A 20,334-nucleotide genomic window follows, 5' to 3' on the forward strand; every position below is an offset into this window, starting at 1 on the left:
CCAAATGATTAGGTGGGCTCCAAGCTCTTTTCAACTCCTAATAGAAGAATGAATTTTTTCCTTTTCTATTAATGAGTTGGTCTTTTTTGCCTCCAGACTTGGTGGCATCCCACGCACATCTGGCTTTTTGACTATTTTGTGTATCTGCAACTTTGTGCTTGTTGAGTAGCTGTGTATTCTCTTTCAGGTACCAAGCAGACTTGGGGGTGTTTTTTCTCCCATGATGTTTTTTCACATTTTTTTTCTCTTCTCTCTTTCTCTCTCCCTTCTTTTTGATTCTATTCTTTTGAGGAGTGATTAACTTATAACCTAACTACTATAAAGCACTCCCGCTTTTGAGAAACAGCCCACATTTTTGAAGCAGTTAATTAAGTTGTGGGATCTATGACATATAAGAACTCAAATCTTGGCTTTGAAGCAGTCTACTACCAGGCTACTACCAAGTCTACTACCAAGCAAAAGAATAGTTTTTTGCTCAATTTTTTGTGGTTTTTCTGATTCGTTACCATAGATAAAATTAAGTGTGACAACCTAGTTCACTACTTCCTTTCTTTAGTTTAACCTTAGAAAACTTTACAAAATATCTGTGCCCCTTTATGAAATGCAAGACTTCATAAAGTCAATTGAGAAACAGTTACGCCTGGATTTTTCCACTTTGTTGTGATTTTAAGATATCAGTAGGAACTTTGGTTTGCAGCTTGAAAATTTTGCTTCAGCAGCAGCATCACAATATCTTGCCCTTCCTATACTCACTTTTTGAAAGGACTGATGGGGTCATAGAATAATCTACATGTCAAATTTAACTTAAGTTTCACTTTTAAAACAGAGATGTTATTTTATACCTTTTCACTGGTGTCCTGAAAATCATAATGAGTCTGTATGATGACTTGCCTTGATAATTTACAAATGCCTTTTCCACAAAAATAAATTTAGGGTGTTTGCATCTCAGATATTTTTATTTATGGGCATTTTCTCTAAACTGAAGCCAGAACTGAATTATTGAATTTACAAGTAATTAGAAATTCTCTTTCCTGGGGTAGAGTTGGGAGTTGGAGGAACTGGCTTGAATTAAACCATACTCCAGTTGCAACTGTACCTTAGGACTCTGTGTGTGTGAGAGAGAGGATGCATGCATTGGTCTTGCTAGAGAAAGATCAGATGGTTGAGATGCCTACAAGCTTGATTCCATTACAAATAAATTCTTGTTTCATAGATATTTTAGACTGAAATCCAGTAGCTTTTAGCTCACTTTTCCTCACACTTTAATTCATCAGGAAACAAAAGAACAGGGAGGAAAAAAATCTAAGAATGAAGATTTGTGGAAAAGGCTCTTGAATTTGGGAGTGAGTGAATGATTGTGCTATCAATTTTATATCTCAGATTTTCTTGGCGTGCAATTATTTTAAATGTGTGTGGAGTGACAGTATCACTTCATAAACAGAATGAATGCTGATAATTCTGGATTTTTAAAAAATTGAAAGTGCTGAGTTATTTACAATATATGGTTATCTTGATTTCATCTGAAAAATTATGCTTCATGTTTGGAATGCCATTTTTTCAAGATTAAGCATCATAAATCCATTTTAATTGCTGATTATTCCCTTAATGAAACATTTGATAATACCACGGATGTCTGGCTGTGCCGCTCTAAGCTAACTCCATTGTACTGGGTACATTAATACTCTCGCATGCCTCAGCTTTTGCTCTCTTTGTGTTTAACTTCTGAATTCCTCCTTTTAGGGCTATCTCAGTGTAAATGAAATTAATGAGCCATGTGGCAATTCCACGAATCTATCCCCTTCCACTCAGTTCCCTGCTGCTGCTGATGCTGTTGCCACTGAGCCTGCCACAGCTGTGCTGGTGAGCCAGCCACAAAGTAAAGAGGTGTGTAGGCATGCCATTTCATTCATTCACTGCTTTTCCTCAGGTCAGAAATTCACTCACGGTTAACGGAAAATGAGGAACATGAGGGTGTGTGAGACAAATATAATGTACCTGTTTGACCAGAGGGCCAGAGTGATGCTGAGTTTATGGAATGTACCAGTTTAGGACTGGTCTGTTTGGGGGAAGTATTGCTCTACCAGATAAAATTCTAGTAACCAGGAAATCTGTGGTACATAGTGGTACTACCTACATCAGAAGGAAGTTTAAAGAAATAAACTCTTTAAGTCTTAGTAGTCTAATCTACATTTCTTAGAAATTAAAAAGCCTTTGTAAAATTGTTAGTTTGAATCGCCTTTTCAGTTTAATTCTGTTTTTCATTTTGTTTTGCAATATGGATATATGTAAACGTTAATGCCTTTTTAAATCATTCTGAGGTGGGGTCAGTAATAGCAAACTAGAATACCTTCCAGTGATCCAAGTTGCTTGCAGTGTGGGATTTCAATGAGAGGCTAAGTTGAAAGATGAGGCCCATATGTGTGATGTCTTCATTAAAATAGAATAAAACAGAACCATCAGACTATCAATTTCACTTCTTTGTCTTATTCTTTCATTTCATGTGGACATGTGTGTACCTTTTCTTTCTCCTATAAAGCAAAGATCACCTGTCTGTTCTGGATTTATGTTTCCTTCCACCCTTTCTCCTCATCCTGTCACTCAACCTACGTCAGACCCATGGCCTGAAGTCATGGCTGCATCTTTCGATCCTTTCCCTTTAAATGACACACCTCCTCCTCTGCCGGCTAAGAAACACAGAAGGCAGCCGCAGCAGCAAGACCAACAGGTAATTAGGAAGCTGTGTGTAGAGTTGGGGGATTTTATCTCAACAACAAAGTTATTCATGTGGAATCTTCTACTTTTCCAAAGGCATTTTTCTAAAAAAGCAAGTTGCATACTCCTTCGTTTGTTTTTTTTCAAAAGGACATTTAGTATGTTCTCAGGGGTCAGGATTATTACAAAATGTTGAGTCCTTTGTTGTCCTCCCCTGGCTTTCAATACGTGTGAGTGAGTTTCACTCCTCATGCTTCAGTTCTCATTCAACCAAAATATTGCAGCGTATCTCAGCTATTTCTCAAAATACTCATAAGTATTGCCATAAAATCTGCAGCATCAAAAATTATGAGGTCAACACAAAAATGTTTTTATTGTACATTATTGAAACCCTGGTAATAGACAACATGCTCCGTTTAACTTTGCTAAACATTTTTTTACAGATAACTCTTTTCATCCTTCTAACACTCCTGTGAAATAAGAATTACCTTCATATTGAATTTTATGGAACTGAGGCACTGTGTCGTTAAGTAGCTTGTCCAAGGCTCAACCTCAAGTAGTGCGTTGGGTCCACTGTTTATTGGCCAGATTTTTAAATAAATAATTTATTATTATAAATGTCACTCTACCTTTAGGCACTTAATTTACATTACTACTGAGGTAGTAGGAAAAAAAAAAAGAAACCTGTTTCAAGACTCCCTTTCAACTATAATTCCTATAGGAATTTGACCAAAAAGATCCTAAAGAGTCATGGTCACTAGACCCCCAGTGTTGGCCATCCTTACGGTCAGCCTTCAAGTTTCTTGAAGGTATCTTTAATATCTGTAACCTTTTATTAACTATATCTCCCCATGACTATCAGGTTACTGCTACCTGGGCTGATATAAAAGGGAATTGGTGAAATATGGATCACCTAAGTGATGTTATGTTTAATGCTTCAACAACTTCAGTCAGGGTTAAAGACATTGCTAGCAGCAAAACCATCAGTTTTCAAACCTGCTATTTTCTGCCAAATATCTTATGTTTTCAGTGGGATTTCTTTTCTGTTTTATTAAGCTGGCATTATAGAATATTGTCAAGTTTTGAATTTCAGAATTTATAACATTTGGTCACAGTGGGAGCAAGATTGAGTGTCCTGGTGTCACTTTTCTATCTAAAAGCAGCATTAGTCAGCCAGACTACAAAGTGTTCTTATCATAGTGTGGGTGACCTGGCTGTGAATTCTAGCCCTGCCACTTTCTAGCAATGTGACCTTCACTTAACCTCCCCGCACCCTAGATTCTTCACCTGTAATATAGGGATAATAATAGTGCCCACCTTACAACATTAATATAGGAATTTAATGAGATAATGTATATAAACCATTATACCAAGCACATAGAAAGTTCTTAATAAATATTAGCTGGTATAAACAAATAATTTTAAAGTTAAAAGGGCAGATATTTTTCATGATTGGCATGTTAGAGGACTGTTTATACATTTAATAACTCAGACTGGCATTCATTTTTATGTATTACAAAAGCCTCACCTTAGTATTAAAATGATCAAACTCAAAGACCCTTTAAGAAATCACTTGACTAGTAAAGACATATTTGGGGGAAGGCCAAGAAAAACTTGACTAAGTTTCAATTGTTAAAAAATCTTGCCTTAGAAATCTGTCATAAAAATGAAATAGTCAAGCAGAGGATTTTCAAATGTGAAGGATTACAGTAAAGGCTCCTTGGCCGAGATCTTTTTAAATAAAGTAACCTAGGAAGATGCCTTATATGGAAACTTTATGTGGATTTGGAGTATATTTGTATGACTGGAGTATTATTGCAACTTTCAATTTCCCTGTTACTTGTTCTTTCTCTTCATCTTCTCCCTTCTCCTCCTTCTTTTACTTGTCATACTGGGAGCTGTAGCATCACACAAAACTGTCCAGACAGACAAGGGGAGAAACTGCTTACTTGCTTTGCCTACTGACTGTTCTGCCACCTACATGGCACCCATCGTAATAATTTGTAAGTTTTCCTGAGGCCCCAACGCAGCAGGCACTAAAGAAGTGAAAGGTGGATCTCAAATTTTTCTAGGTTCAATAACAAATTCTTCTAGTGTCTAATATCCAATCAAATGCTAGCTCATATTCGTTAGTAAACACAGTATAATAAGTTGAATAATTTTTCCTTTTGATATTGGGTTAAAATTCCAAAGCTTCTTTGTAAATGCATTAATTCTTCATTTCTTCAGTGACCTGTTTCGATTAGTCAAGTTTTGCTATTTTGCTTTACATTTGCATTTAAAGCACTTTAGAAGTCTGGAAGAAAGGAAAAAACAACATAAAGAAGGCCTCTATCTGAGTGACACTTTGCCTCGAAAGAAAACCACACCTTCCATCTCCCCACATTTCAGCAGTGCTACTATGGGGAGAAGCACCGCCCCAAAGGTAGGACACGGGAGGAACCACGGGCTTCACATTCCGTGAGTCTTCTTATCATTAAAGTGACCAACACGCAAAGGCCTCAAAGAAAAACATGCTACATAAACTGTTAAATTTGCTTGTTAGGCAGACGTCATAACTAAATCTCATTTTCTATCCTATTCAGAGGACACTGGGAATTGTATGCTCTGGGGCCGAAGAACATGGTCCGGAGCCTTTTCTGCCACTGAGCACAGGTGGTGGTGCCATTCACTGACACGATGGACTCCTGTGGCTGCATCCCAGACCTGGAAATCAGGCGGGATATGGGCTCGGGGTCCCAGGAATGACTGGGAAGAAATATTTATCAGTCATTTCTATGTGCCTGACACTGGACTTAGCTTTTTATGTGGATTGGCTCATTTTAAAACCCAGCCACACTATGGAATAGAGGTACTAATTATTATCCCAATTGGATGTATGGATAAACTGAGGGGTAATGAAACCGAGTGACAATGCAAGAGCCCTCAGTCGGAACATAGTAGAGCTGGAACGTGAATCTAGGTAGTTAGATGCCTGAGCCCTCCCTCACATGCTACTGATGTGCCTGAAAGGTCATTGCAGAAAATGGAAGAGGCCCGTGAGAAGGGGATTTTGAATGCAACAGACTTTTGAGCCCTTTTCTGCCCTTAATCAAAGTAATTTTGTTTTAATGTATTTTATACATTGGTGTTTCAAGTATATTTCATTCACATGAAGGACTTTGCTGTTTAAAAGAATGCTAAACCCACTAGGGTTTCAATAGGTTTCTCCAGTTTTCAGCCTAGTAGATAACTGGGAGTAGGTGGAAATTGATGCATCTGTAACAAGCATAGATGTTCCCCATCCTTTTGCATGGTGTGCATGTATTCTTAACCCGGCATCTGCCTTCTGCTCATTATGCACGAAGAACTTTCAGTCATTCTCTGAGATCATTTTGGACAGTGTCTTCCCCAACTGTCTTCACTTCTAGAATTGCTGCTGTTGAAGGAAGCACTGTGATGTTGAAACTGCTGTGGAGCTTGGGAGTGACGGTGACTGGCATTTACCATTTAGTATCAATAAATGGAGTGCAAAGACCTACCTCCCCTGCGCTTTGTACCCTGTTTTCCCGAAAATAAGACAGTGTCTTATTTTAAGGTGTGCTCCCAAAGATGCGCTAGGTCTTATTTTCAGGGGATGCCTTATCTTTCCTGTAAGTAGGTCTTATTTTCGGAGGATGTCTTATTTTCGGGGAAACAGGGTAGTTAGATAGGAGCTTTAGAAATACGGATGTGGCCATGTTCTAAAGTGCCATTTGGCCTGCAGTTTGCCTAAAGTATTCCCTCCTGGTTCCCACAGGCTCACCTGCCCCTAGGACAGAGCAACAGCTGCGGCAGTGTGCTTCCTCACTCACTGGCAACTATGACCAAAGACTCCGAGTCTCGGAGGATGCTCAGAGGTACGTGCCTTTCAAATCAAATCTCATGGTCTTTTGTTAAGTATTGACTTCCTCAGGGGGCAGGAATTAGAATAGGTGTGATTGGTTAGAGGGGGATCAACCAAAGTCCTAAATTTTACTGTTAATGTAGCCCCTTTGGGGAGAGAGAGGGATACATGCGCGCGCGCGCACACACACACACACATACTATATATATCTATACATATATATCCTTATTGTAATAAAAGTTATGGGAGTGATTTCCCTATTTGTGCATGTAATTAGTACATTTTAAATGTACATGTTGTAATTTATAGATTCAATAGAATTTTCAAACCAGAAAGGCCCAGAGAATTACAAACCTTCCCATTTGATTAATTACAAAAAAAGAGAGAGACCATCAAGATCCAGGGCACTTAGCCAAGATCACTGACTTGGGTCATGGCTGAGCCAGTAGGTTGAAAGAAACTTGTACTAAAGAATCCTTGAGCTGACATGGTAAATATAGCATTAGTGGCCCAGAGCAGAAGTCTCATGGGCCTTTTAACATAGATTTGAGCTGTTATACTATGTGTTTTTTTAGGTTTCAGGTAGACTTTGACACCTGGCATTTTTTCTTTGTAATATTTTGCATTTAAAATGTTGTTCTCAAATTGTCTTTGCGAGGCTAGAAGAAATTACTATAAAGTTCCAAAGGTAAGCTTCTTGATGAGAGGATTAGATTTCTTGTGTTAGTTAACACAGTAGTTTAGATCAACCATTCCTACTGGCCCTAACTCTGGAGCAGGCATGGTGCTACATACCAAGAATGCAAATGAAGGCCATGAGCCTTACCTTTGAAGTGTTTATAGTCTAGTGAGGAAGAAAGAGTTTTAACAGATGATTTCAATAAAATGTGATAAGTGCAATGTGGCAATATACCCAGGATATAAATGGAAATACCAATGGGATGGCAGGCTGTAGGCCTCCAAGTACACTCATGCATTGATGGGATTGAAACACTGCCCGCTAAGTAGGTTGGAATTCAATTCTGATTGCTTGGCCTTTCTGCTAGTGGTGGTAGGGGATAATCACTGATTCCTCATCAGGGGAAAAATAATATATACGTATATATAATTATATATACACACATATATACATATATTGGTTTAGATATATGTATACACATGATGTGTATCATGTGCATATATGTGATATATATCCCCTGAATAAAGTTTTCAGATCCTTACTAGAAGGGATTTAAGAGTTAATAGCTGTGATGTTCATATGAGATTTACAATATGTAAGAGGCTTACACTGATAATATTTGAATCAAGTACATTTGATTGAACATCTCTATTTTATTTGCTGTAATTTCTTAGTAAGCTAAAATACCTTTTAATATTTATAAACAATAAAGAAAAAACAGTCTTTCTATTTTTGGCTCTCATTTATCACCATTAGCTTGTAGGTGAAGTCCATTTTCTCTTATAGTATTTTTTTGTAATACTGACAGACTTTTCAAATGTATTTTCCCACTGGCTTAAGACATCATCGCTTGGCTTGGCCACAACACCAAGAAAGAGCATGCAGCTTACTCATGTGCTTCATGGATTACAGTGGTTCAGAGGAAGGGAGAGCTTTTGGGAAAGAGGGTGGGATCACAAATTATTATACCCTATGTTGAAAGTACTTCTTAAAATAAAGAGTAAGAAAAACTAGACCCTGTACTAAAAGGTTAGATTTGTAAAAAGCAAGATCTGTGAACATTATTGTGTAAGAGGATTCTTGTGAGAATGTGGTGAAACTGAAGGAGGGTTTAATTATTTTTATTCTAATGTGTTTCCTCCCAACTAATGGGAATACCTATGCTAATTTCATAGAGGAAAACTGAACCTTAGGCCACGTTATAGATGTGCCTTCTGCAAAATCTTTTGTCTTTGATTTATCTTTTCTTCACTGACTTGCTTTTGACACACCTAAGAAGACTTCAACTTCAGTCTTTCTCTGCTACGGTGAACCTCTCAAAGAGTTTTATGTGACACTGAAGAGGCAGCTTTTGAGTAAATAGAGAACCACCATACATGTGTTGATTCAAAGAGATGTGTCATGTGAGGGGAGCTCTTTGAGGAGTAGTTGAGAACTATGGTTCTTAGAGCCACAGCAGACTGCAAACTTGGCAGGATTTTCTACACAGCCCCTATAGATTGTCCACGAAGGCCAGGAGGGCTGGATCATAATTTCATTTAGAATTGTTTCACTAGCACTTGTTGGCGCCATTAAAATAGCAAATAGAAATAAATTTCTATGGTTTATGAAAAAAGCGTACTTAACACATTAACTCAAATTTATGTAGTAGGCTTTATAATTTTTTAAACTTACACAATTAACTTAAATACACCATTTTTTTGCTGCTATTCCTAATGGATACATCAAGGATGATGGTGTAAGTATGAGCCTTACTCAATCAGCACTGTTTTAATAGAAATGACAATGGGAGTCATGGGAACAAAGAACTCTGGGAGCAGTTTAAAGGAGAGACCTAAGAAACTCAACTCCTGAAGTTGCGATGGTTTTTGGCTTTTGAACAACTTGTGACCTATTCCTTTGTAAGCTCTAGAGTGAATGAAATCTTTGTCCTTTTGTTTTCTGTTAAATGCAGGAAAGTCCAAGAAAGGTATGACAACCTCCTTGTGTGGTGTTTTTGTTTCCAGCAAATATTGAAAGGTCATTGTCAAGTCATCTTTAAGAAATGATCAGACTTAAAACAGTACAGTCGTGGATTTTTAGTCTACTGATTGTTCTCTCTGCACAATAGAGAAAAATTGGTACACATTTGCAAGAATCACAATGCCTGTTGCAGCTGCTGTTCATTCACAAGCAGCTGCATAACCCTCTTTGTTTGGGCTTTTTGTGACAAGGTCAGACCTTGCGGGACACATGAGCACCAGGGAAGCATTGTTTTGTAAGACTCAGGAGCTATATAAAGAGAAGAGTGGGCTTTGTGATGTATATGAGCTAAGTGTAAAACATGGTGTTTCTCCCTTATTGAGGCCAGTTATAAATAAAGCAGGCTACGGTGGGAGGAAGGAAGGATTTAGGAAGCTCCTATTACTTATTCCATTAGGTCTAGTTGATAAGAACAGTTTAAATGGCTTGAATAAGAAGAATACACTGTGGCTAGGTGGTAGAGAGTAGGATGTTAGAGAACTTGTTATAGTTTGATGGACTGTGCTTCAAATAATTGAATGGCCTTTTACAAACCTGAGCTTTTAAAAACAATTTGCTACTGTCTGTTTGGAAAAAGAATTGTTTTATAGACAGAATCTGTTTTTTATCCTTCCTATTTTCTGGTTGACAAATATGTGTGAATGATTCTTCTTTTTCCTGTAGCAGATTTTTTTTTTTTTACTAATTATGCATGTATCATATTTTTTTTAACTTCTTGAGTTTTCCTCTGTAAACTTAGATTTAATCTGAAAATGTGAGCATCATACCTTGTTAATCTGGTATTGTTACTAACACCATCAGTGATTGCATGTCTCAAGTGTTGTATATTTTTTCTGTCCCCTTGTCATCCTTTTTGATCTTGTATTTTTTTTCCTTTTCTCCGTTACTCTCCTCCTTCATTCCTGACTTGTCCTGTACCACCTTCTTCCGGCTGTGGACTGTCATTAGGAAGAATGAATTCCTCAGCAGGTGAGCTATGATAGGCCGAACTGTCAGAAGTACTGGTTAAACCTAGGTTATAATTTTAAGTCATCTCATCTTCTATATTGAGACCTAGATAATCATTTAAAGGTCCATAACACACATTGGGGATTTAATGACAAGATTATGCATATCCCACAATCGTTAACTTACTAGGGACTTTCCAGAATTCATAGAGAATTCATAGACTTAGCCAGAGTCTATGGAGATCAGCATTAAAAATATAGTAGGACCTCTATAAGATGAACACCCAGGGGACTGTAGCAAATTGGTCAATGTAGAAAGGTGGTCAATATAAGGAATTATCCTTTAGTACATGTGGCCTAATTAGACCATAGTACCCAGTCTATGAAAATTAAGTCAACTTAAGGAGGTAGCCAAGGTAGGGAGGTGGTCAGCTATAGAGGTTCGACTGGAATAATAAATGGGCCTTGCTCATCTGGTGTTTGGGCCTTTCCAGACAGTGAAGAAACCTGATTTGCTTTTGTTTTCTGATATGTGCAATGATTGGTGACAAGGCTTAGGTATTATCAGGTGTTGCTTTATAAACCTTAACTGCCCCTTCAGTTATTTCCATCTGGATAGAAAGGATTTATGGCATTCTCAAAATCATTTTTCCTTTTTTAGTGCTTTTCCCACTACTGAATGTTATTCTTGCTGCATAATTAAAATACAAAACCAAAACCCAAATAGTCTCAGGGTTGAGAAAGTCTCATTTTTCCCAATCTGGTTTCTTTGCCCCCCCCCCCAATAGATGCATTCTACTTCTTTATGTAGCCACTAAAATAGTTGGAACTTATAGATGAAAAAATGAATTAACTCAATGACTCTTAATTTCATGACATCCACATGCTAAATAAATAATGATAAAAATAAATTGTGGTAAAGCCCATCACAATGGCTTACTTCTATAATCCTAGCACTCTGGAAGGCCAAGGCAAGAGGATCCCTTGACTCAGGAGTTCAAGACTAGCCTGAGCAAAAGCAAGATCCTACCCCTACTAAAAATGGAAAAATTAGCCAGTGTTGTGGTGGGAGCCTGTAGTCCCAGCTACTTGGAAGGCTGAGGCAGAAGGATTGCTTGAGATCAAGAGTTTGAGGTTGCTGTAAGTTAGGCTGATATTCCCATTCTAGTATGGAAAGTGAGACTCTGTCAGGAAGGAAGGAAAGGAAAGGGAAAAAAAAAGAAAGAAAAGAAATCTGAGATAAATTATGGTGAACAGGATGTCTGTGTCTCCTTTCCTGATCGGAGGCTGAGACCAGTTTACAGCTACTCTGGTGCTCATTCTCTGTGCAAGGAATTTTTCTTGGGCCTCCTACTAAGTCATCCTCCATCAGCACCTTGATCTTCTGTGGGTGTTTCCTCTATCGAAAGTACCTGTGCCTTTGGAGGGCCAGGCCAGAGCCTGAGTCCCAGAACCAGCTCTTTGGAATTACACTGGTACGGTTCCATGGCCACAGGAGAGAGGCCCATGCCCTTATTTATCATTGCAGGGGTAACTTATTTTCTTTGGATTTGTTCAGCAGGGTGACAGTTGGGTTCATTGTGATCAGTGAAGTCTTGCCAGTTGGCAGAAGTGAGCAGCTCTGCAAGGTGAACACTCCCACTCACTTTGGGCCCATGGAAAATGAAGATCCGGTTTGGGGAAAGATGTGTTCATTAGCTTCAGGCTTTTTTCATTTAAGCTGCCATGAAAATGTAAAGTGTTTATCCCACCACCAGAAGGACTGGAAGATTCTTTCAGGCATAGTGTCAAACCTCCACAGTGAGTTGGTTGTTTACTCTCCCTAGCACAGTACACATTGCGAGGCAGCTGTCCCTGCCTGGCCATCTGAGAAGTTAGAGTGAGTTTACTGTCTCCCTCACTTGAAGGTCATAAGTTTCTTTTCTTACTCTGTTTCTTATTTTTGAAAACAGAAACAAAAACAAAACGCAGAAAATCAGAGGAGCAAGGCATACAGTTGCTTTGAAAAGAGAAATATGCTCACCCTCTTTTCTGTTTTGCTGAGAGGGTGTTAGTTAACTTGTAAAGTTTGGTTTTTCCTCAACATGAAAAACTCAAGGAGAGGAAGAGGTTGTGGCACACGTCATTGCCAGGGAGCTAATTTTTGTATGTTTTAAATTACATAGCTGCGTTGTAAGGATTTGGTTTTCATGCTAAAATAAGGAAAGGTCTTCCATGTAGTCTGTGCCAGTGGGAAAGTTTTCTATGCCACAAGACTTTTTTGAAATCATAAGAGAATATACATGTGTGACCTTTGCAAATAATTTCTGGTGTTTTTTTTTTTTGTCCCTTTCATAATGAATAATTGGAAACCACTTAAAAGGAGCAATTGGTAATTCTAAAAGTTCAAGTATTAAAGGTAAAGATTTGAGTAATGAATTATTTTTATCTTTCTTAAAAAAAGACTTGCACATATGAATGCACTAGCTTCATTTAATGATTAATACATTAATCATTGCAATTAATAATATTCTGGCAAGTCATAGTGTGTTTTTATGTTTTGCATCTTTTCTTAGCTCTAAGTGATAATGTGGCTTTAAAAAAATATGTATTTACAATTTATAATGGCAGATTATGTTAAGAAAACTTATTTTTCCGGAAATGCCTTAATCTGAAATACAATAGAACTTCTGTAAATTGACCACCCAAGGGACTATAACAAACTAGTCAACATATAGAGGTGGTCAACATAAGGAACTAGATCTCAGCACATGTGGTGCATGTCCAGTCTATGAAAATTAGGTCAACTTAGGAGATGGTTAATGTAGGGAGGTGGTCAACTATGGAGGTTCTACTGTAATGTATTTTCACTTAGAGATCTAAAACTAAATACTTACAGCATGAAAACTCTAAATGAAACTAAAATCATTTTACAAACACTTTGGGCATATAGTGCTTTGTCAAAACATACGGATGTGTCTTCTGTTCTTAAATGGAAATGTTTAATCCATAGGTAAGGAAGCTGGTTAGAAATACTTCCCTTCTTTGGCCTTCTTGTCTACTTTTTGACCATTTCATTCATAATTAAAAGCTTCATTGAAAAGTAGGTAGAGCACAAGAAAAGAGGAGAAATTCACATGGCCCAGTTGCAAACTCCTAATAGCTCTGGTAATAGCTCTTTGGGTAATGGAAACTATTCAGGTAGACATTTCTCTTACTAAGGAGAAAGAGATTACAAACTATAGTACAGATTAGAGAAATGTTTTTTAATGAATTATGGAATTTGTTTATCAGTATGATGACTGCTTCTTGAGTATATGATAAATAGGGAATCGAAAAGAAGAAAAATTTATTTGTGATACTCCAAATCAGCTATCAAAGAGCAAGCTCATAGCAATAACACAAGGTACATACCAGCAGCCTAATGTGCCAGCCGACCAGCACCAGGGTGAGGAGGAAACCTCTTAGTTATGGTGCTTTTGGTCCTGCTGATGGCTGCGTTTGCAGATGAGGTTATCACCAGCTAGCTGAAGGCTGATTGTTCAGATGAGAAAAGAAAAGAAAAGAGAGCTATAAGTAAATAATCAGGCGTATAATCACTGGTAGGATTGTTTGACCCTGAATGTTTAAAATAAGTTCAGCAGATAAGAAAAAACTGGAAAAAAAAAAGAGAGAGAGAATGAGACAAAATGCATAATTTGATCCGAACCAGAGCAAAAGCATTAGTGGTGGTGTGAGATACAAGTTTCTCAAATCCTACACATGAGAGAGTCACCTGCTGTTTTGTGACCAGATTGAGAAGTCACTGCCCTAGAACACTGGTGTTGCTTGTCACTAGGAGTCAACTTTACTTGGACGCAGCTGTAAGCTTCAGGGCCTGTTTCTTTTGTGTTTGTGTGTGTGTTAATGTATTATTCTCAGGTGTGCTAAGATGTAGGGATGGCATAGGAAGGTGCCAAGTGCTTCCACTGACAAGATCACTCAGAAAACCACTTCTTTGAAACTCTTGCTTGCTCTCAGCATGATGTTTCTTTGATCTTCTTGGCTTTAAAACAAATTTGACCAAGGACCGAGTTTTATATGCAGATGTTTCTGGCTGACAGCTTGAGTCTGTAGACTTACAAGGTTCTAAGACTGAAAAGTGAGGAGTATTAACATATTTATGGCTCTTTCTTTAGGTTATAATCACCAACAGATGAGTGAAGGACAAAGGCAGAAATCTGAATTTTACAACCGCACAGCATCTGAATCAAATGTCTATTTGAACAGTTTCCATTACCCAGATCACAGCTACAAGGACCAGGCCTTTGATACTTTGAGCCTAGACAGCTCTGACAGCATGGAGACCAGCATCTCTGCTTGCTCACCTGACAATATCTCTAGGTAGGATTTATTTATGGGTAAGTTTTCTGGTTTGAAAAAGAGCCTGCTGGTTCCAAAAAATAAAGCCATTAATTTGGAACTGTGTACATGCATAAACCCAAATTTTTGAGACATAAAAGTCTCAGAAGAAGATTGGGTATCGTGATGACCTTTGAAATTAGTTTCTATGTATCTTATATGACTTGGACAGTCAGACATGATATAGTCCATTTCCTTCCTTTACCCTGTTTCTTTCCACTTGAACTCTCATTTGTTCTGCGCGTCAAAATTGATTTGCTTCTGTTGGTTGACTGTAAGATTCATTCACATTGCTTTTGATTAAATAAATAAATAATTTTCAACAGAGTCAGAACTTTGAAGGAGTTCTTACTCATGTTTTATTAAAAGGAAGGCTTTTGTTATTCAGCATATTAAATATTTTTTTTTTTCCAGTTTTTGGCCTGGGCTGGGTTTGAACCCACCACCTCCAGCATATGGGGCTGGTACCCTACCCCTTTAAGCCACAGGCGCCACCCCATATTAAAATTTTTTGAAGGATTTAATAATTCACATTTCTATTCCTACCTTGAGGCAAGTAAAGGGAATTAGAGCCAAGGGCATATTTAAAATATAATTTTGGCCATAATATGTCTCCTCTTTCAAAGCTTTGATGATGCCCCATTACCTATTAATAAAGTCAGACCCCTGAAGCTGGCATCTAGATCCAGCCCAATTCCTTATATGTTCTTCTCCTGATACATCTCACAGCTTATTGACTAAGAGGATGATCAATTGTCAATATTTATGCCTTTTCAATGAATGAGCACAAAGTCAGGGCTTAGTCAATTAGTAATGGCAATAGTAACAATAAGTACCGATGCAGATGGTATTCATGTTACTATTCTGTAAGCTGATTCAATAATTTTAGCAGAATGGAGATTTTATGCAGAATTGACTCTCTGTTTTCTAAGACCCAAAGTCCTAGTTTCTGAGAATTATGTTTGTTTACAGTGTAAATAATGATGCTGACAAAGCAGAAACATCTGACTCATGTTACTTTCCAGTAGTCACAAAAATGATATATTATCAAAAAGTGAAGGGCACATGTACCCACAACTCTGAGTAATTTTATAATTCTACAAATGGCTTTTTGTGACATAATAAACCATGAGACCAAGTTTATACCACTAGAGTTGCAGCACAGAATTACCTCTTTAATAGACATATAATTTGGGGTATTTTAATGCATAATTTAAAGAAATCTTAAGCAAAGCAAATTCTTTAGTCCTTTATTCTTTCTTCTACCAATCTTCAAGAAATTGCCAATTAAGGACGCTTTGTCACAATACACATTCCAAACATCAGATCCTTATTAACTGCTATGCTACTGTTCATCACATTATGTTCCATCATAATAATAACTAAAAGCATATCTTAGAGTCTCATGATTTTTTTTAGGTAAATGGTGGCACAGAAGAGAAATTCCTGGTTTTTTCTCTCCTTTATTACACTTGATCTTTTATAGGCATTTTCTGCTTTGGCTTCAGTTTTTTGACATACAGAGAGCTGATAGCACAATGAAATAAATACTATTAGTCAGAAATTTCTGACCATGGGGATTGGTTATCTGTGACTGCTTAGCACCATAGGGCCAGTGCTACGCGAAGCAACTGTGGGAAATGATCAATAATGTTATTGTAGAAAGAATTAAGGGGTAAATGTGTCTCACCACAATGCTCACATACACAAGTGGTAACTGTGTGAGGTAATGGATGTGTTAATTATCTTGATTGTGGTAATCATTGTACAACGTACACATATGTCAACACATGTTGTACATGGTAAATATATACCATTTTTATTTGTCAAGTATATGTATACTCAGTAAAGCTGGGAAGACAAGTAAGCCAAGAAAATGATAAAGCAATGAAATCTAAATAAACATCGACTATATGAAAAAAAGGGATAAATGGGGGTTATGCTATTGATAGTTTTTCTTAACTAATGAGTTTTAAGACGTGAAACTTAGTGAAATTCAAATTACTTCCAAATTAATTGGAGATATAAGATGTATATATCTGATGTCACAAACAACACCAGAGAATAAGAATACAATTTTATGCTGTCACACGGCCTATGTTCTTGTCTTTGTCTTTCTGAGTTGGGCCAGTGAAGTTTCTCCTTTTCCTGTCCATGAAATCAGGTATTCTCAATGCATGGGAAATAAGAGTTCCTCCACAAAAATTAAAGATTTTTTTTTCTTGAGCTCTTGCTAGCTGCAAAGAACAAAACTTACCCTTTTGTAGTTCCCATGACAGCTAATTGAAATAAGGAGAAGGTATGGCCATGTTATTCTCTTTCACAGGAGAAAGCACCTGGCTAAAATGTGGCCCAAGGTAACCCTGGAAAGTACAGCCTAGTTGCTAAGCTTGTAAGGATCCAGTATTCCTAAGTATTGCTCTCTTCCATAGATATGTTTTGTACTGGGGCTGGCAGTACTGATTTTAAGATAAACTGTATGTAAGCCCTGATACTGTGGTCATTTATCTCTTTAGTAAAACTGTTAGCCATAGGTTTGAACTATTTCAGGTTTAAATTTTATCAAAAATGTAATTTGAGGATACTATGTTAATAATTAGCTATAACCAATAGAGCTCTATTTAATTTTAATAGATTTTTCATGAATTGATTTTTATTTGAATATGTCTTAACACACATGAATCCCATATATATGAAAGCCTGTCTGTCCTTAAGAGTCTGATAAAGAAGATAGGCATTGGGGGGTGTGGCGGCTCACACCTATAATCTTAACACTCAGAGAGGCTGAGACAGGTGGATTGCTTGAGCTCAGGAGTTCGAGACCAGCCTGAGCAACAGTGAGACCCCTGTCTCTACTAAAAATAGAAAAACTACCCTGTTTCCCCGAAAATAAGACATCCTCCGAAAATAAGACCTACTTACAGGAAAGATAAGACATCTCCTGAAAATAAGACCTAGTACATCTTTGGGAGCACACCTTAAAATAAGACACTTTTATTTTAAGTGAAATAAAACAGGGTAACTGGGTAACTGCATTGTGACAGGCACCTGTAGTCCCAGCTACTTGGGAGGCTAAGGCAAGAGGATTGCTTGAGGCCAAGAGTTTGAGGTTGCTGTGAGCTGTGATGATGCCACTGCACTCTACCCAGGGTGACAGAGTGAGACTCTGTCTCAAAAAGAAAAAAAAAAAGGTTGGTATTTAAATGACTACACACCTGCATAAGAAACAACGTTGGCTCTCATGGCTGAAACATCATAGTAAATAAATTTTGACCCAGGCCACAGTCCTTCTTTTTCAGAGTAGTCAAAATGTAAGCAAGTGAAAAATAAACACTTCAGCTTTGCAGTAAACATTTCCACATTCTTCTCTTCCGCTTCTAGTTTTCCTAACTGTTCTGGCAACTTGTGCTCCCTTTAGTCTTTTCCTTCACTCCTGTGATGTCTTTCCCATCATTTCTTCTTGCACCCTTGACTCCCTTTGTACGTTTTCCTCTTTGGTATGGTGGGTGAGCATTACTTACAAAACAGACCACCATTGCACCTATAGAAAGGTCATTTTTTTTTTTTTTTTTTTTTTGTAGAGACAGAGTCTCACTTTATGGCCCTCGGTAGAGTGCCGTGGCCTCACACGGCTCACAGCAACCTCCAACTCCTGGGCTTAAGCGATTCTCTTGCCTCAGCCTCCCGAGTAGCTGGGACTACAGGCGCCCGCCACAACGCCCGGCTATTTTTTGGTTGCAGTTTGGCCGGGGCCGGGTTTGAACCCGCCACCCTCGGTATATGGGGCCAGCGCCTTACCGACTAAGCCACAGGCACCGCCCAGAAAGGTCATTTCTTAACTTGGATCATTTAGGAAATAAAATGTCCAGATGTATACAGTCACAACAAAAAGCAGTTGGTAAATACTTATTCCCCAACCAAATAAAGTGACTTCAAATGTTCGGTGTCATTTATATAGAACTTTGGTGATGGTTTTGTTGGTCTAATATCTCTAAATCATTAAACTAATGGGAAGGACTCCCACAGTCAGTTGTTTTTAGATTTTGGAAGAAACACTTAGAAGTGACACTTTGTAATATTTGGGTTTTGGTTTATTTGTGAGTAAGGCAGTTTATGTTGGCGTTATTTTGCTTACCTATATTTTGGCTCCTAAACCGAGGTGTCAGGGTCACCTGCAATTTTCAAAGTTGAATTGATTTGCCTCTTCAGACCAATGACTGATAAAGTAACATCCTTTAAATTGTATATGCTTGGATTTTGTCGTGCAATCCCCTTCATGCTGTGTGTGTGCACGTGCATGTACGCATATTAAAGAGACTTATCAACCTGAACAAATATTCTGTTTTTTTTTTATTGTTGGGGATTCATTGAAGGTACAATAAGCCAGGTTACACTGATTGCAATTGTTAGGTATGAACAAATATTCTTAAAAGGCTTTTGTGTTTGATCCAGTGCCAGCACTTCAAATATTGCCAGAATAGAAGAAATGGAGAGACTTTTGAAGCAGGCTCATGCAGAAAAGACAAGACTACTTGAATCCAGGGTAAGCTTAATATCTGCATGCTGGAGGTCTGTTACATGCCAGTGTGGGGAGCCCTGTACTTGCCATCAGGCAATGTTCCTCCTCAATGAGCCTTAGTAAGCAGGGTGATCTTGGGGTATAATCACTTAACTTTTCTCAGCATCCTTGTTTTATCTGAAAAGCAAAGGTCTTGCAGCAGTTCTCAACCTGTGGGTTGCAAACCCTTTGTAACAATGAAAATACATGGCGGCATTAAGAAGGTTGAGAACCACTGCTTAGAGAGATGATTTCCATGGCTCATGACTGCACTACAATTTTTCACAACTTGAAAAATATATATATATTGACATAGACTAAAATGAATGCTTTCAATTGTATTTCTTCTTTGATGGCTGTGTGGTGTTCCTGCCAAGGAACAAAGGAGGAATGTCATGTCGTTATGCACTTTTTTCTCCTTCCTAGCCTGTGCTAACTGCACTATTGTAATATTTACAATCCCATGTTATTGTGACTGTAGTTCAAGCTAGAATCGGAACTTCCTTAGGAATCCCCCCAAATGCCTTTGCATCCTGCCTTGACTGAAAGGCACCTCCTTTCCTTTCTAACTTCCTCATGTGCTTCCTCTGCAACCTTCAGCCAGGAAGCTACAAGCAACAACAGGAATTGTAAGGACCCATGGCCTGCAGTCAGAAGACGGCAGTCAAAGAAAGGCTAAATCTCATGACTAGTGTCAGGTCAAAGTTTCTGAGGTTTTTTAAAGAAATGGGACAGTTGAGTTGTAGACATCGAAATGAAGCAATGGAATATTTTCACTGAGGACAAAAAATTAATTTTTTAGTTAAACTCAGTGGTTGCATTTCTGCATATTATGATTTTAAAAGCTGTACCAGAGATGATTATGGGTTGCTTTAGTCAGGGTTTCAAGAGACTCTAGACTACAAACCATGAATTGTTTAGTGAGAGTCTTCTTTTCTGTATTAATTGGAGCCATTCAAGAATAACCATTGTGCCTTAAAATAATCATTGTTATATGCGATATTTAGGAACGGGAAATGGAAGCCAAAAAAAGAGCCCTGGAAGAAGAAAAACGACGCCGAGAAATCCTGGAAAAACGATTGCAGGAAGAAACAAGCCAGAGGCAGAAGTTAATAGAAAAGGAAGTAAAAATAAGGGAGAAACAAAGAGCTCAGGTTGGTCTGTCGATCTG

At 37.9% G+C, this 20,334-nt stretch overlaps 1 protein-coding gene across 21 annotated transcripts in view; it reads left to right on the forward strand.

The window, feature by feature from the left end:
• Positions 1-20,334, forward strand: part of PHLDB2 (pleckstrin homology like domain family B member 2) — a 234,988-nt gene that overhangs the window by 207,245 nt on the left and 7,409 nt on the right. For 13 of the 21 annotated variants that reach the window (XM_053565833.1, XM_053565835.1, XM_053565832.1 and 10 more), the window contains 8 exons: positions 1,741-1,884; positions 4,997-5,137; positions 6,491-6,590; positions 9,211-9,225; positions 10,227-10,247; positions 14,383-14,587; positions 19,058-19,148; positions 20,171-20,317. In XM_053565833.1, coding sequence (XP_053421808.1) covers positions 1,741-1,884; positions 4,997-5,137; positions 6,491-6,590; positions 9,211-9,225; positions 10,227-10,247; positions 14,383-14,587; positions 19,058-19,148; positions 20,171-20,317 — 864 coding nt within the window. The remainder of the gene's footprint in view (positions 1-1,740; positions 1,885-4,996; positions 5,138-6,490; positions 6,591-9,210; positions 9,226-10,226; positions 10,248-14,382; positions 14,588-19,057; positions 19,149-20,170; positions 20,318-20,334) is intronic. The other 8 variants (XM_053565828.1, XM_053565831.1, XM_053565847.1 and 5 more) reach the window with 6 other exon arrangements.

Source organism: Nycticebus coucang, chromosome 16, assembly GCF_027406575.1.
Source record: "Nycticebus coucang isolate mNycCou1 chromosome 16, mNycCou1.pri, whole genome shotgun sequence".
Taxonomy (NCBI): domain Eukaryota; kingdom Metazoa; phylum Chordata; class Mammalia; order Primates; family Lorisidae; genus Nycticebus; species Nycticebus coucang.